The following is a 16,701-nucleotide window of genomic DNA, read 5'->3' as shown; positions in this document are numbered from 1 at the left end:
GTCATTTTCTGCAAACTGGGGACAAGATGACATTGGAATACTGTGGTAGTCAAGATACTAACATTCAGCACTTGAGGCTGTGGATCCTGAATCTGGGGTTGTAACATCCGGTGCAGCAGTCACATCTGGTGCAGTGGTCGTAAAAGTTACAATAGGAGGCGGCAGGCCAGGACACGTGTAGCTGCTGTCAGCATCCAGCCCACTGGAAGTGAACTGGATAAAGCCTGGCTTATCAGAGCTGATTTGGGAGTCGATCCAGGACTGGTAACGGGACACTCTGGAATACACTCCTGGCAGATTGGGCCGAGCACAGCCAAAACCAAAACTAACAACTCCGGACTGCACCCAGATGGAGCCCTGCTGACTCACCATTGGACCTCCTGAGTCACCCTGTGTTTTGAAAGAAAAGAAATGAAGGCCACAGCTTTACCAAGCAACTCCTGAATCTCAATGATTGTCTGAAAACAAGCCAAAATAGGATTTGTACCTGACACGAGTCTTTGCCTCCCGCCAGAACACCAGCACATATCATGTTGTCAGTGACTGTACCAACTCCATTGAGACAGTTACACTGTCGATTTCCCAGAACTGGCACCTGCACTTCTTGCAGAGTTTCAGGAAAGGGTAATGACACTGAGGAAGCAACAAAGAGACAGACGGTTCACACATCCACCTGCAGTATATATGACATGTGGCCAAAACTCTTTTTCAGCAACAAGCAGACTCACCTCCTTCCTGAACTGCGCCCCAGCCAGTCACCCAGCTATCAGTACCGCTGTTGAATGAACTGTCATCCGCTGCCAGACACACAGGTCTGATGAAGTCTGTGAACTGGACTGGTGAGGAGAGTTTGAGCAGAGCAATGTCGTTGTCGCTGGTCACACTGTCATAGTTTGGATGCAAAATGATGGCATCAACTTTTCTGGACACTTCATTCGGGTTGTCGCCTTGCAGGCTCTGACGACCAAGAGAAACCTCCCAATCGGCTGTACTTGTACTGAAGAAAAAATTACGAAACACATTGGTTTTAGGAAGAACATGGACCAAAAGCATTGCAAAACTAAAGACAAAAAGAGATATAATAAAGTTACCCACCTGAAGAAGCAGTGGGCAGCAGTCATCACCCACTCTTTGTTAATGAGGGAGCCACCACAAACATGGCCGCCAAATAGCTGCAGACTAACCTGCCACGGCCAACTTCCAGGTGGAGCGTCTTCACCCCCAACTATCCTGGTGTTCAGGGGAGTGATGCCACACACTGCAAATAACAGGGCAAAGACGGTGGATCTTAATTTGGCCCAGTAGACTCACGATACTTACTTAGGCTGTTAAACTTTTTATGTTTTGAGCAACAATCATAAAAGGTTTCCTCATTGGACATTCGTACAACAATATAAGTAAATGCTATGAAAATTTGTTGTGTGCCCCTCAAAGTACGGTTTGTAAACTTCTGATATTGGCAACTCCCTATGGTTGAAACAGAGAAGACAGGGTGGTCAGCAGCTTTCTGCATGTTCCAGTGCAAGCAACTGCATGCTAATGTAAGTGGGCTGAAATCAACATGCGTTAAAATTCTGAAAAAAATGTGACCTGAATGTAATTTTCTGCAAACTGGGGACAAGATGACATTGGAATACTGTGGTAGTCAAGATACTAACATTCAGCACTTGAGGCTGTGGATCCTGAATCTGGGGTTGTAACATCCGGTGCAGCAGTCACATCTGGTGCAGTGGTCGTAAAAGTTACAATAGGAGGCGGCAGGCCGGGACACGTGTAGCTGCTGTCAGCATCCAGCCCACTGGAAGTGAACTGGACAAAGCCGGGCTTATCAGAGCTGATTTGGGAGTCGATCCAGGACTGGTAACGGGACACTCTGGAATACACTCCTGGCAGATTGGGCCGAGCACAGCCAAAACCAAAACTAACAACTCCGGACTGCACCCAGATGGAGCCCTGCTGACTCACCATTGGACCTCCTGAGTCACCCTGTGTTTTGAAAGAAAAGAAATGAAGACCACAACTTTACCAAGCAACTCCAGAATCTCAATGATTGTCTGAAAACAAGCCAAAATAGGATTTGTACCTGACACGAGTCTTTGCCTCCCGCCAGAACACCAGCACATATCATGTTGTCAGTGACTGTACCGACTCCATTGAGACAGTTACACTGTCGATTTCCCAGAACTGGCACCTGCACTTCTTGCAGAGTTTCAGGGAATGGTAATGACACTGAGGAAGCAAGAAAAAGACAGACGGTTCACACATCCACCTGCAGTATAAATGACACGTGGCCAAAACTCTTTTTCAGCAACAAGCAGACTCACCTCCTTCCTGAACTGCGCCCCAGCCAGTCACCCAGCTATCAGTACCGCTGTTGAATGAACTGTCATCCGCTGCCAGACACACAGGTCTGATGAAGTCTGTGAACTGGACTGGTGAGGAGAGTTTGAGCAGAGCAATGTCGTTGTCGCTGGTCACACTGTCATAGTTTGGATGCAAAATGATGGCATCAACTTTTCTGGACACTTCATTCGGGTTGTCGCCTTGCAGGCTCTGACGACCAAGAGAAACCTCCCAATCGGCTGTACTTGTACTGAAGTAAAAATGACAGAAATGCTTTGGCTTTAGGAAGAACATGGACCAAAAGCATTGCAAAACTAAAGACAAAAAAAGATATAATAAAGTTACCCACCTGAAGAAGCAGTGGGCAGCAGTCATCACCCACTCTTTGTTAATGAGGGAGCCACCACAAACATGGCCGCCAAATAGCTGCAGACTAACCTGCCACGGCCAACTTCCAGGTGGAGCGTCTTCACCCCCAACTATCCTGGTGTTCAGGGGAGTGATGCCACACACTGCAAATAACAGGGCAAAGACGGTGGATCTTAATTTGGCCCAGTAGACTCACGATACTTACTTAGGCTGTTAAACTTTTTATGTTTTGAGCAACAATCATAAAAGGTTTCCTCATTGGACATTCGTACAACAATATAAGTAAATGCTATGAAAATTTGTTGTGTGCCCCTCAAAGTACGGTTTGTAAACTTCTGATATTGGCAACTCCCTATGGTTGAAACAGAGAAGACAGGGTGGTCAGCAGCTTTCTGCATGTTCCAGTGCAAGCAACTGCATGCTAATGTAAGTGGGCTGAAATCAACATGGGTTAAAATTCTGAAAAAAATGTGACCTGAATGTAATTTTCTGCAAACTGGGGACAAGATGACATTGGAATACTGTGGTAGTCAAGATACTAACATTCAGCACTTGAGGCTGTGGATCCTGAATCTGGGGTTGTAACATCCGGTGCAGCAGTCACATCTGGTGCAGTGGTCGTAAAAGTTACAATAGGAGGCGGCAGGCCGGGACACGTGTAGCTGCTGTCAGCATCCAGCCCACTGGAAGTGAACTGGACAAAGCCGGGCTTATCAGAGCTGATTTGGGAGTCGATCCAGGACTGGTAACGGGACACTCTGGAATACACTCCTGGCAGATTGGGCCGAGCACAGCCAAAACCAAAACTAACAACTCCGGACTGCACCCAGATGGAGCCCTGCTGACTCACCATTGGACCTCCTGAGTCACCCTGTGTTTTGAAAGAAAAGAAATGAAGACCACAACTTTACCAAGCAACTCCAGAATCTCAATGATTGTCTGAAAACAAGCCAAAATAGGATTTGTACCTGACACGAGTCTTTGCCTCCCGCCAGAACACCAGCACATATCATGTTGTCAGTGACTGTACCGACTCCATTGAGACAGTTACACTGTCGATTTCCCAGAACTGGCACCTGCACTTCTTGCAGAGTTTCAGGGAATGGTAATGACACTGAGGAAGCAAGAAAAAGACAGACGGTTCACACATCCACCTGCAGTATAAATGACACGTGGCCAAAACTCTTTTTCAGCAACAAGCAGACTCACCTCCTTCCTGAACTGCGCCCCAGCCAGTCACCCAGCTATCAGTACCGCTGTTGAATGAACTGTCATCCGCTGCCAGACACACAGGTCTGATGAAGTCTGTGAACTGGACTGGTGAGGAGAGTTTGAGCAGAGCAATGTCGTTGTCGCTGGTCACACTGTCATAGTTTGGATGCAAAATGATGGCATCAACTTTTCTGGACACTTCATTCGGGTTGTCGCCTTGCAGGCTCTGACGACCAAGAGAAACCTCCCAATCGGCTGTACTTGTACTGAAGTAAAAATGACAGAAATGCTTTGGCTTTAGGAAGAACATGGACCAAAAGCATTGCAAAACTAAAGACAAAAAAAGATATAATAAAGTTACCCACCTGAAGAAGCAGTGGGCAGCAGTCATCACCCATTCTTTGTTAATGAGGGAGCCACCACAAACATGGCCGCCAAATAGCTGCAGACTAACCTGCCACGGCCAACTTCCAGGTGGAGCGTCTTCACCCCCAACTATCCTGGTGTTCAGGGGAGTGATGCCACACACTGCAAATAACAGGGCAAAGACGGTGGATCTTAATTTGGCCCAGTAGACTCACGATACTTACTTAGGCTGTTAAACTTTTTATGTTTTGAGCAACAATCATAAAAGGTTTCCTCATTGGACATTCGTACAACAATATAAGTAAATGCTATGAAAATTTGTTGTGTGCCCCTCAAAGTACGGTTTGTAAACTTCTGATATTGGCAACTCCCTATGGTTGAAACAGAGAAGACAGGGTGGTCAGCAGCTTTCTGCATGTTCCAGTGCAAGCAACTGCATGCTAATGTAAGTGGGCTGAAATCAACATGGGTTAAAATTCTGAAAAAAATGTGACCTGAATGTAATTTTCTGCAAACTGGGGACAAGATGACATTGGAATACTGTGGTAGTCAAGATACTAACATTCAGCACTTGAGGCTGTGGATCCTGAATCTGGGGTTGTAACATCCGGTGCAGCAGTCACATCTGGTGCAGTGGTCGTAAAAGTTACAATAGGAGGCGGCAGGCCGGGACACGTGTAGCTGCTGTCAGCATCCAGCCCACTGGAAGTGAACTGGACAAAGCCGGGCTTATCAGAGCTGATTTGGGAGTCGATCCAGGACTGGTAACGGGACACTCTGGAATACACTCCTGGCAGATTGGGCCGAGCACAGCCAAAACCAAAACTAACAACTCCGGACTGCACCCAGATGGAGCCCTGCTGACTCACCATTGGACCTCCTGAGTCACCCTGTGTTTTGAAAGAAAAGAAATGAAGACCACAACTTTACCAAGCAACTCCAGAATCTCAATGATTGTCTGAAAACAAGCCAAAATAGGATTTGTACCTGACACGAGTCTTTGCCTCCCGCCAGAACACCAGCACATATCATGTTGTCAGTGACTGTACCGACTCCATTGAGACAGTTACACTGTCGATTTCCCAGAACTGGCACCTGCACTTCTTGCAGAGTTTCAGGGAATGGTAATGACACTGAGGAAGCAAGAAAAAGACAGACGGTTCACACATCCACCTGCAGTATAAATGACACGTGGCCAAAACTCTTTTTCAGCAACAAGCAGACTCACCTCCTTCCTGAACTGCGCCCCAGCCAGTCACCCAGCTATCAGTACCGCTGTTGAATGAACTGTCATCCGCTGCCAGACACACAGGTCTGATGAAGTCTGTGAACTGGACTGGTGAGGAGAGTTTGAGCAGAGCAATGTCGTTGTCGCTGGTCACACTGTCATAGTTTGGATGCAAAATGATGGCATCAACTTTTCTGGACACTTCATTCGGGTTGTCGCCTTGCAGGCTCTGACGACCAAGAGAAACCTCCCAATCGGCTGTACTTGTACTGAAGTAAAAATGACAGAAATGCTTTGGCTTTAGGAAGAACATGGACCAAAAGCATTGCAAAACTAAAGACAAAAAAAGATATAATAAAGTTACCCACCTGAAGAAGCAGTGGGCAGCAGTCATCACCCACTCTTTGTTAATGAGGGAGCCACCACAAACATGGCCGCCAAATAGCTGCAGACTAACCTGCCACGGCCAACTTCCAGGTGGAGCGTCTTCACCCCCAACTATCCTGGTGTTCAGGGGAGTGATGCCACACACTGCAAATAACAGGGCAAAGACGGTGGATCTTAATTTGGCCCAGTAGACTCACGATACTTACTTAGGCTGTTAAACTTTTTATGTTTTGAGCAACAATCATAAAAGGTTTCCTCATTGGACATTCGTACAACAATATAAGTAAATGCTATGAAAATTTGTTGTGTGCCCCTCAAAGTACGGTTTGTAAACTTCTGATATTGGCAACTCCCTATGGTTGAAACAGAGAAGACAGGGTGGTCAGCAGCTTTCTGCATGTTCCAGTGCAAGCAACTGCATGCTAATGTAAGTGGGCTGAAATCAACATGGGTTAAAATTCTGAAAAAAATGTGACCTGAATGTAATTTTCTGCAAACTGGGGACAAGATGACATTGGAATACTGTGGTAGTCAAGATACTAACATTCAGCACTTGAGGCTGTGGATCCTGAATCTGGGGTTGTAACATCCGGTGCAGCAGTCACATCTGGTGCAGTGGTCGTAAAAGTTACAATAGGAGGCGGCAGGCCAGGACACGTGTAGCTGCTGTCAGCATCCAGCCCACTGGAAGTGAACTGGACAAAGCCGGGCTTATCAGAGCTGATTTGGGAGTCGATCCAGGACTGGTAACGGGACACTCTGGAATACACTCCTGGCAGATTGGGCCGAGCACAGCCAAAACCAAAACTAACAACTCCGGACTGCACCCAGATGGAGCCCTGCTGACTCACCATTGGACCTCCTGAGTCACCCTGTGTTTTGAAAGAAAAGAAATGAAGACCACAACTTTACCAAGCAACTCCAGAATCTCAATGATTGTCTGAAAACAAGCCAAAATAGGATTTGTACCTGACACGAGTCTTTGCCTCCCGCCAGAACACCAGCACATATCATGTTGTCAGTGACTGTACCGACTCCATTGAGACAGTTACACTGTCGATTTCCCAGAACTGGCACCTGCACTTCTTGCAGAGTTTCAGGGAATGGTAATGACACTGAGGAAGCAAGAAAAAGACAGACGGTTCACACATCCACCTGCAGTATAAATGACACGTGGCCAAAACTCTTTTTCAGCAACAAGCAGACTCACCTCCTTCCTGAACTGCGCCCCAGCCAGTCACCCAGCTATCAGTACCGCTGTTGAATGAACTGTCATCCGCTGCCAGACACACAGGTCTGATGAAGTCTGTGAACTGGACTGGTGAGGAGAGTTTGAGCAGAGCAATGTCGTTGTCGCTGGTCACACTGTCATAGTTTGGATGCAAAATGATGGCATCAACTTTTCTGGACACTTCATTCGGGTTGTCGCCTTGCAGGCTCTGACGACCAAGAGAAACCTCCCAATCGGCTGTACTTGTACTGAAGTAAAAATGACAGAAATGCTTTGGCTTTAGGAAGAACATGGACCAAAAGCATTGCAAAACTAAAGACAAAAAAAGATATAATAAAGTTACCCACCTGAAGAAGCAGTGGGCAGCAGTCATCACCCACTCTTTGTTAATGAGGGAGCCACCACAAACATGGCCGCCAAATAGCTGCAGACTAACCTGCCACGGCCAACTTCCAGGTGGAGCGTCTTCACCCCCAACTATCCTGGTGTTCAGGGGAGTGATGCCACACACTGCAAATAACAGGGCAAAGACGGTGGATCTTAATTTGGCCCAGTAGACTCACGATACTTACTTAGGCTGTTAAACTTTTTATGTTTTGAGCAACAATCATAAAAGGTTTCCTCATTGGACATTCGTACAACAATATAAGTAAATGCTATGAAAATTTGTTGTGTGCCCCTCAAAGTACGGTTTGTAAACTTCTGATATTGGCAACTCCCTATGGTTGAAACAGAGAAGACAGGGTGGTCAGCAGCTTTCTGCATGTTCCAGTGCAAGCAACTGCATGCTAATGTAAGTGGGCTGAAATCAACATGGGTTAAAATTCTGAAAAAAATGTGACCTGAATGTAATTTTCTGCAAACTGGGGACAAGATGACATTGGAATACTGTGGTAGTCAAGATACTAACATTCAGCACTTGAGGCTGTGGATCCTGAATCTGGGGTTGTAACATCCGGTGCAGCAGTCACATCTGGTGCAGTGGTCGTAAAAGTTACAATAGGAGGCGGCAGGCCAGGACACGTGTAGCTGCTGTCAGCATCCAGCCCACTGGAAGTGAACTGGACAAAGCCGGGCTTATCAGAGCTGATTTGGGAGTCGATCCAGGACTGGTAACGGGACACTCTGGAATACACTCCTGGCAGATTGGGCCGAGCACAGCCAAAACCAAAACTAACAACTCCGGACTGCACCCAGATGGAGCCCTGCTGACTCACCATTGGACCTCCTGAGTCACCCTGTGTTTTGAAAGAAAAGAAATGAAGACCACAACTTTACCAAGCAACTCCAGAATCTCAATGATTGTCTGAAAACAAGCCAAAATAGGATTTGTACCTGACACGAGTCTTTGCCTCCCGCCAGAACACCAGCACATATCATGTTGTCAGTGACTGTACCGACTCCATTGAGACAGTTACACTGTCGATTTCCCAGAACTGGCACCTGCACTTCTTGCAGAGTTTCAGGGAATGGTAATGACACTGAGGAAGCAAGAAAAAGACAGACGGTTCACACATCCACCTGCAGTATAAATGACACGTGGCCAAAACTCTTTTTCAGCAACAAGCAGACTCACCTCCTTCCTGAACTGCGCCCCAGCCAGTCACCCAGCTATCAGTACCGCTGTTGAATGAACTGTCATCCGCTGCCAGACACACAGGTCTGATGAAGTCTGTGAACTGGACTGGTGAGGAGAGTTTGAGCAGAGCAATGTCGTTGTCGCTGGTCACACTGTCATAGTTTGGATGCAAAATGATGGCATCAACTTTTCTGGACACTTCATTCGGGTTGTCGCCTTGCAGGCTCTGACGACCAAGAGAAACCTCCCAATCGGCTGTACTTGTACTGAAGTAAAAATGACAGAAATGCTTTGGCTTTAGGAAGAACATGGACCAAAAGCATTGCAAAACTAAAGACAAAAAAAGATATAATAAAGTTACCCACCTGAAGAAGCAGTGGGCAGCAGTCATCACCCACTCTTTGTTAATGAGGGAGCCACCACAAACATGGCCGCCAAATAGCTGCAGACTAACCTGCCACGGCCAACTTCCAGGTGGAGCGTCTTCACCCCCAACTATCCTGGTGTTCAGGGGAGTGATGCCACACACTGCAAATAACAGGGCAAAGACGGTGGATCTTAATTTGGCCCAGTAGACTCACGATACTTACTTAGGCTGTTAAACTTTTTATGTTTTGAGCAACAATCATAAAAGGTTTCCTCATTGGACATTCGTACAACAATATAAGTAAATGCTATGAAAATTTGTTGTGTGCCCCTCAAAGTACGGTTTGTAAACTTCTGATATTGGCAACTCCCTATGGTTGAAACAGAGAAGACAGGGTGGTCAGCAGCTTTCTGCATGTTCCAGTGCAAGCAACTGCATGCTAATGTAAGTGGGCTGAAATCAACATGGGTTAAAATTCTGAAAAAAATGTGACCTGAATGTAATTTTCTGCAAACTGGGGACAAGATGACATTGGAATACTGTGGTAGTCAAGATACTAACATTCAGCACTTGAGGCTGTGGATCCTGAATCTGGGGTTGTAACATCCGGTGCAGCAGTCACATCTGGTGCAGTGGTCGTAAAAGTTACAATAGGAGGCGGCAGGCCGGGACACGTGTAGCTGCTGTCAGCATCCAGCCCACTGGAAGTGAACTGGACAAAGCCGGGCTTATCAGAGCTGATTTGGGAGTCGATCCAGGACTGGTAACGGGACACTCTGGAATACACTCCTGGCAGATTGGGCCGAGCACAGCCAAAACCAAAACTAACAACTCCGGACTGCACCCAGATGGAGCCCTGCTGACTCACCATTGGACCTCCTGAGTCACCCTGTGTTTTGAAAGAAAAGAAATGAAGACCACAACTTTACCAAGCAACTCCAGAATCTCAATGATTGTCTGAAAACAAGCCAAAATAGGATTTGTACCTGACACGAGTCTTTGCCTCCCGCCAGAACACCAGCACATATCATGTTGTCAGTGACTGTACCGACTCCATTGAGACAGTTACACTGTCGATTTCCCAGAACTGGCACCTGCACTTCTTGCAGAGTTTCAGGGAATGGTAATGACACTGAGGAAGCAAGAAAAAGACAGACGGTTCACACATCCACCTGCAGTATAAATGACACGTGGCCAAAACTCTTTTTCAGCAACAAGCAGACTCACCTCCTTCCTGAACTGCGCCCCAGCCAGTCACCCAGCTATCAGTACCGCTGTTGAATGAACTGTCATCCGCTGCCAGACACACAGGTCTGATGAAGTCTGTGAACTGGACTGGTGAGGAGAGTTTGAGCAGAGCAATGTCGTTGTCGCTGGTCACACTGTCATAGTTTGGATGCAAAATGATGGCATCAACTTTTCTGGACACTTCATTCGGGTTGTCGCCTTGCAGGCTCTGACGACCAAGAGAAACCTCCCAATCGGCTGTACTTGTACTGAAGTAAAAATGACAGAAATGCTTTGGCTTTAGGAAGAACATGGACCAAAAGCATTGCAAAACTAAAGACAAAAAAAGATATAATAAAGTTACCCACCTGAAGAAGCAGTGGGCAGCAGTCATCACCCACTCTTTGTTAATGAGGGAGCCACCACAAACATGGCCGCCAAATAGCTGCAGACTAACCTGCCACGGCCAACTTCCAGGTGGAGCGTCTTCACCCCCAACTATCCTGGTGTTCAGGGGAGTGATGCCACACACTGCAAATAACAGGGCAAAGACGGTGGATCTTAATTTGGCCCAGTAGACTCACGATACTTACTTAGGCTGTTAAACTTTTTATGTTTTGAGCAACAATCATAAAAGGTTTCCTCATTGGACATTCGTACAACAATATAAGTAAATGCTATGAAAATTTGTTGTGTGCCCCTCAAAGTACGGTTTGTAAACTTCTGATATTGGCAACTCCCTATGGTTGAAACAGAGAAGACAGGGTGGTCAGCAGCTTTCTGCATGTTCCAGTGCAAGCAACTGCATGCTAATGTAAGTGGGCTGAAATCAACATGGGTTAAAATTCTGAAAAAAATGTGACCTGAATGTAATTTTCTGCAAACTGGGGACAAGATGACATTGGAATACTGTGGTAGTCAAGATACTAACATTCAGCACTTGAGGCTGTGGATCCTGAATCTGGGGTTGTAACATCCGGTGCAGCAGTCACATCTGGTGCAGTGGTCGTAAAAGTTACAATAGGAGGCGGCAGGCCGGGACACGTGTAGCTGCTGTCAGCATCCAGCCCACTGGAAGTGAACTGGACAAAGCCGGGCTTATCAGAGCTGATTTGGGAGTCGATCCAGGACTGGTAACGGGACACTCTGGAATACACTCCTGGCAGATTGGGCCGAGCACAGCCAAAACCAAAACTAACAACTCCGGACTGCACCCAGATGGAGCCCTGCTGACTCACCATTGGACCTCCTGAGTCACCCTGTGTTTTGAAAGAAAAGAAATGAAGGCCACAGCTTTACCAAGCAACTCCTGAATCTCAATGATTGTCTGAAAACAAGCCAAATTAGGATTTGTACCTGACACGAGTCTTTGCCTCCCGCCAGAACACCAGCACATATCATGTTGTCAGTGACTGTACCGACTCCATTGAGACAGTTACACTGTCGATTTCCCAGAACTGGCACCTGCACTTCTTGCAGAGTTTCAGGAAAGGGTAATGACACTGAGGAAGCAAGAAAAAGACAGACGGTTCACACATCCACCTCCAGTATGTGACAAATGTCCAAAACTCTTTTTCAGCAACAAGCAGACTCACCTCCTTCCTGAACTGCGCCCCAGCCAGTCACCCAGCTATCAGTACCGCTGTTGAATGAACTGTCATCCGCTGCCAGACACACAGGTCTGATGAAGTCTGTGAACTGGACTGGTGAGGAGAGTTTGAGCAGAGCAATGTCGTTGTCGCTGGTCACACTGTCATAGTTTGGATGCAAAATGATGGCATCAACTTTTCTGGACACTTCATTCGGGTTGTCGCCTTGCAGGCTCTGACGACCAAGAGAAACCTCCCAATCGGCTGTACTTGTACTGAAGTAAAAATGACAGAAATGCTTTGGCTTTAGGAAGAACATGGACCAAAAGCATTGCAAAACTAAAGACAAAAAAAGATATAATAAAGTTACCCACCTGAAGAAGCAATGGGCAGCAGTCATCACCCACTCTTTGTTAATGAGGGAGCCACCACAAACATGGCCGCCAAATAGCTGCAGACTAACCTGCCACGGCCAACTTCCAGGTGGAGCGTCCTCGCCCCCAACTATTCTTGTGTTGAGTGGAGTAGTGCCACATACTAGAAAAGAAATCAGTTCATTTCGACTTGAGATTTAAAGTCAGTCAAGACACATCATAATTTCAACTATTATTAATTTCCTCTGTTACCCCAGGTTTTATGTGATGAGAAGTTGTTTTCTACTCACCTTCAAGCTGAGCATGTGACTCTAGGAATCAAACACATATGTGTTAGTCATATCATTCTCTATGGTGTGATTTATGTCCCTTCAAGTGCCAACAAATTATTAAAAAAAATAGAAAGAAAATGTTTTCCTTTCGTAATAAATCAACAACTGCATTGACAATGAACACTGCACTTTTTTCACAAGGTAATTTACTCTTGAAAAATGTATTCTTTAATAAAAAACACCACAGGCAGAGTATCGGCTTTTGTTGAATCACTTCATTTATCCAGCTCTTTCAAGGGGGATATATTCTTTAAAAATTAGCTCAGTTTGGAAAGCAGCCTTGGCAACTGGCATTTTCATTCTGCAATCCATTTAAGTAAATTATGGATAATACTTATTGCAAAGACATTGTAAGGATGTAGTGATGCCTCCAAAATCACCCTTGATTTTTTTGGATTTGAGCCTCACAATCAATATTTTTATACAAATTAAAGATATATATTTACGTTTATACATATATATATATATATATATATATATATACAAAAGTACAGTGAAATCATCTTTAGTTCTTAACTATTAACATTTTTTTCTTCAAATTCCTTTATTTGTCAGTCAGTCCAAAACCCAAAGAATAACTACTTCAGAACTTTTTTCTAACAAAATTTACTAAGTATTCATGTCTATTTCATAATCAAAGCACCGTATTGGTTTTGCTCATTCCTAACTAGGCCTACTGTACAGTAGCATATTAAATCAATTTTCAAGGATTTGCAGCTCAAGCAAGATGTTAGTAAGTGTGACTTACCTGCAAGTAAAAGACTCGCAAGAGTCAATATGCAGATCCACGTCCTCAAAGCCATTGTATCAATGCACAGTTCTTGGTCTTGACTCCTTATATGCCTGCTTTGACCTGTCACCTGCCATTAGGTTTGCCCCTCCCATGTGGCCCCCACATACCTTTCAATAAGTTGGTTTATTTCCTCGTTGAAAAAGACAACACCTTTATACTAGCTGTCATGTCATAAATACAAAGCTTGGAGGCCAATGTCCTTACAGTAAGGCCTTTTACTTTAAGTATAAAAATTGTGCCGTGGGCAGTAAAAGCGACTAAAACATAGTTTAGAAGAATTCTGACAATTTAAAAACACCTCTATTGTTGCTGTCCATGTCCACGAAGGAGGCGTTCAGAAAAAGTGCAAATACCTCCAGATTCACGTCCATGGTTGAGAGACAGCCGGCAATGCAACATTTTTGTGTGACAAATGTGACAAAAGCATGTGTTGTAATTGTTTGTGGAACACTTGCGTATTTCAGCACCTTGGCTTACTATGTATACAGATAAAACGTTATTTAGAGACTAAACACATGCTGGTTATGTCACTGCTGTCTTGCAAACTGTCTGTCACTCAGTTAATGTGATGTAATATTCCGGTTATCATTTATCACTTAGATTTGAAACTATAAATATTTCTAATGCTCTTAATCAGATGAATTAGTAATGCTTGTTGTCATCTTGGTTGCTTGGTAATTCAAAAAACTCACTCTACTCTGAAACCACAACATAAGCCACAGGTATTATAAGTCATAATTGAAAATTACATCAGACGGGGTTTATGGGATTTTGTTAGTCAGGACGATTGCTTCATCTCAGAAGACGTATATAAACAAATATGCTGAAGAGGTATGTCAAACACAGTACTCCTTTTATATAATATCTACACTACAACTCACCACTGATCACTTATGTACTTGTCTTCAGTGCTATTACGAAACAAAAATCCCAACAAAGGTGAAAAAACTCAACAAGACCAGTGAATAGCTCTTGCTGACGTATTGGCGCTATGGCTCACCTAGGAGAAACAATACACAGGTATAAGTTCATGTAATAGCTGCAACCTTTGCACCTCATCTGTCACTTTCTGTGTATTTTTAAAGTACAAATATGCATTTTGACAATGGGGGAAAGATCTTTTCAAATGCAGTTATGTAAGGTTTTAAAACAAAGCAGCATGCTGTTTGTTTGGTTAAAGTTGTCTAGACTCATCATGTTCTTAGTGAAACTCAGACTAACTTTATGCCCAACAAGTAGTCATGTAAGGATATGATGGTGAAAGTAAAAACCGTCTAGTTAAAACTGAAAAAAGCAGAATACACTTCACTTGAAAACAATTCATATGACAACCATTCTTATTGTCCCTCAGACGTAGAGGAGGGAGCAGATGGGAAATACTAGCAAACAATAGGTTATACTTCATATTGAAAGATTAAGACGTGTGTTCTTTGTAGCAGGCCAGTGTTAGAGGGTAAGTTTGGGTGCTGGTCAAATATATCTTTAATAATATATATGACATTGGATTTACATGTCTACACTGCAGAGTAGATCTTGACTCATCTGAAAAAGTGAGCTCTTTGTGTTTTCACACATCAAATGAAGGGAGTTCAGGATATGTCTTTTCTTAGAAGAGCTGAATCAATGTATTTCCTTCGTCATCCATTGTTTCTGAGCCGCTTGAGGGATCAAACATGACAACCTACTGAGAAACGTGTTTTTCTCAGTCGCTTTGATACATTTTTTATTAGAGATAGACCGATATGGTTTTTTCAGGCCCGATACCGATACCGATTATTAGTAGTCAAGGAGGCCGATAACCGATATTTGGAGCCGATATTCATTTGCAGTAAAAGTTAAAATATTGGCGTCAAAATTTTGAATAATACAAACTCCAACACTTAACTTTGTTTAAATGCCTTTAAGCATATGTTTATTAAACAAACAAACAAAAAGCGCAGGGAGTTCCCAGGGTCAGCAGCATCTCTTATAAAGTTCACTGAAAATGTAAATAAATAAATAAATAACTTCCTGAAGTTTTATAAAGTAAATAAAACAAAGTTAAATAAAATTTGCAAAGAAATGAGCTCTTATCGGCCGTCAGATTTTTTTAAAAAAAGAAGAAGAAAAAAAGGCCGGCCGATAATCGGTCTATCCCTATTTTTTATATCAAATTGAAAATCTTAAAACTACCTATTCAACCTCCACATCACGTCATAACTTTACACATCATAAAAGGAAATGATTCTGAACAATTGTCTATTGATTCCTAAATTATTGATTGCTTGTGTCATGTTGTGTCACCGTGAAGGGGAATATCATGACCTTTTGCATCGTGAGGGAAGATATCCTTTGTGATGTGGTTAATACTTTGTGGCCCGACAGACAGGTACGTCAGGAGATGTAGAAAGACTGAACTGTGATTCCCATACAGTGCTCAGTGGGAAGTTTTGTCTACGAGGTGTTGTCATACTTTATTTTTGTTTGTTTTTTTCTTTTGTGTGCAGTGTTGTAAAAGAGCCTACATGCCATATAGAAAAAGCACAGCATTTTGCATGAAAACCTTTTTGACTGTCTTCTTTGTAAACAATGACACAAGGACTTGTGATACTGGCTCTTATATCATTGACAGAAACATTTACTTTTGTGAGATTTGGATTTTGAACTATTTGGGGTTTAAAGGTGATCTATGTGTTGTGCTGTTTGTATGAAGTGTTTTGTGGAATGCACTCAGTGTTTTGCAAATGTTAAAGACAACTCAAGAACGGCACCAAAGCAACTGAGAAAACTGTCACAATTCATCAACTGCCTTAAGAGGAAGTAACCTGTCACAAAGGGATAAAAGGAGATTAAAAATGTTATACACGAGTTTAAATGATTCATGATCATGATGAATCGTGATTAACAAACAAAAGAGAAGCTATATTTGACTGGAATGTCAGCTTGGTTGTGTTGCAATGAAGTCTTTGTTTGTGTATCTGTCTGCACTGCAAGTCAACCAGAAATAGAAATGCTGACAAAGCTGCTGAAAACTTTCTTCCAGGGTTGTTTGTGAAACAACTCTGGCTATGAACAGCCATGATTCAGTTTTGTATTGTATCTTATTGTATCCTGTCTTATCGTATAGTATCCTGTCTTTTTGTATTGTATTGTGTCTTATTGTATTGTACCGTGTCGTATTGTGTCTTATCGTATTGTACTGTGTCTTATCTTATCGTATTGTATCTTATTGTATTGTATCATGTCTTATTGTATTGAATCCTCTTATCATATCGTATTTTGTCTTATCGTATTGTATCTTGTCTTATCGTATTGTATCGTATCG

General features: G+C 43.8%; 2 protein-coding genes across 2 annotated transcripts; both read right to left on the bottom strand.

The window, feature by feature from the left end:
- Positions 1-57: 57 nt before the first annotated feature.
- On the bottom strand, positions 58-5,912 carry LOC138593689 (transmembrane protease serine 9-like). The gene is made up of 16 exons (XM_069664774.1): positions 5,887-5,912; positions 5,519-5,787; positions 5,278-5,423; positions 4,853-5,180; positions 4,290-4,452; positions 3,922-4,190; positions 3,681-3,826; positions 3,256-3,583; positions 2,693-2,855; positions 2,313-2,593; positions 2,067-2,229; positions 1,659-2,020; positions 1,096-1,258; positions 729-997; positions 488-633; positions 58-390 (listed from the first exon to the last, which is right to left on the bottom strand). The coding sequence occupies exons 1-16, from the start codon at positions 5,910-5,912 to the stop codon at positions 58-60; spliced, it is 3,555 nt and encodes a 1,184-aa protein (XP_069520875.1).
- Positions 5,913-6,444: 532 nt separating this feature from the next.
- On the bottom strand, positions 6,445-12,298 carry LOC138593688 (transmembrane protease serine 9-like). The gene is made up of 16 exons (XM_069664773.1): positions 12,273-12,298; positions 11,905-12,173; positions 11,666-11,811; positions 11,241-11,568; positions 10,678-10,840; positions 10,310-10,578; positions 10,069-10,214; positions 9,644-9,971; positions 9,081-9,243; positions 8,701-8,981; positions 8,455-8,617; positions 8,047-8,408; positions 7,484-7,646; positions 7,116-7,384; positions 6,875-7,020; positions 6,445-6,777 (listed from the first exon to the last, which is right to left on the bottom strand). Exons 1-16 carry the CDS (start codon positions 12,296-12,298, stop codon positions 6,445-6,447), a joined length of 3,555 nt encoding a protein of 1,184 aa, XP_069520874.1.
- Positions 12,299-16,701: the final 4,403 nt, after the last annotated feature.

The sequence above is a fragment of the Semicossyphus pulcher genome, unplaced genomic scaffold, assembly GCF_022749685.1.
Source record: "Semicossyphus pulcher isolate SPU_LCO1_2020_fin unplaced genomic scaffold, fSemPul1.0.p SCAF_16, whole genome shotgun sequence".
NCBI classification, from domain to species: domain Eukaryota; kingdom Metazoa; phylum Chordata; class Actinopteri; order Labriformes; family Labridae; genus Semicossyphus; species Semicossyphus pulcher.
Note: the sequence above shows the minus strand (reverse complement) of the source record. Positions and strands in the feature narration are given on the sequence as shown.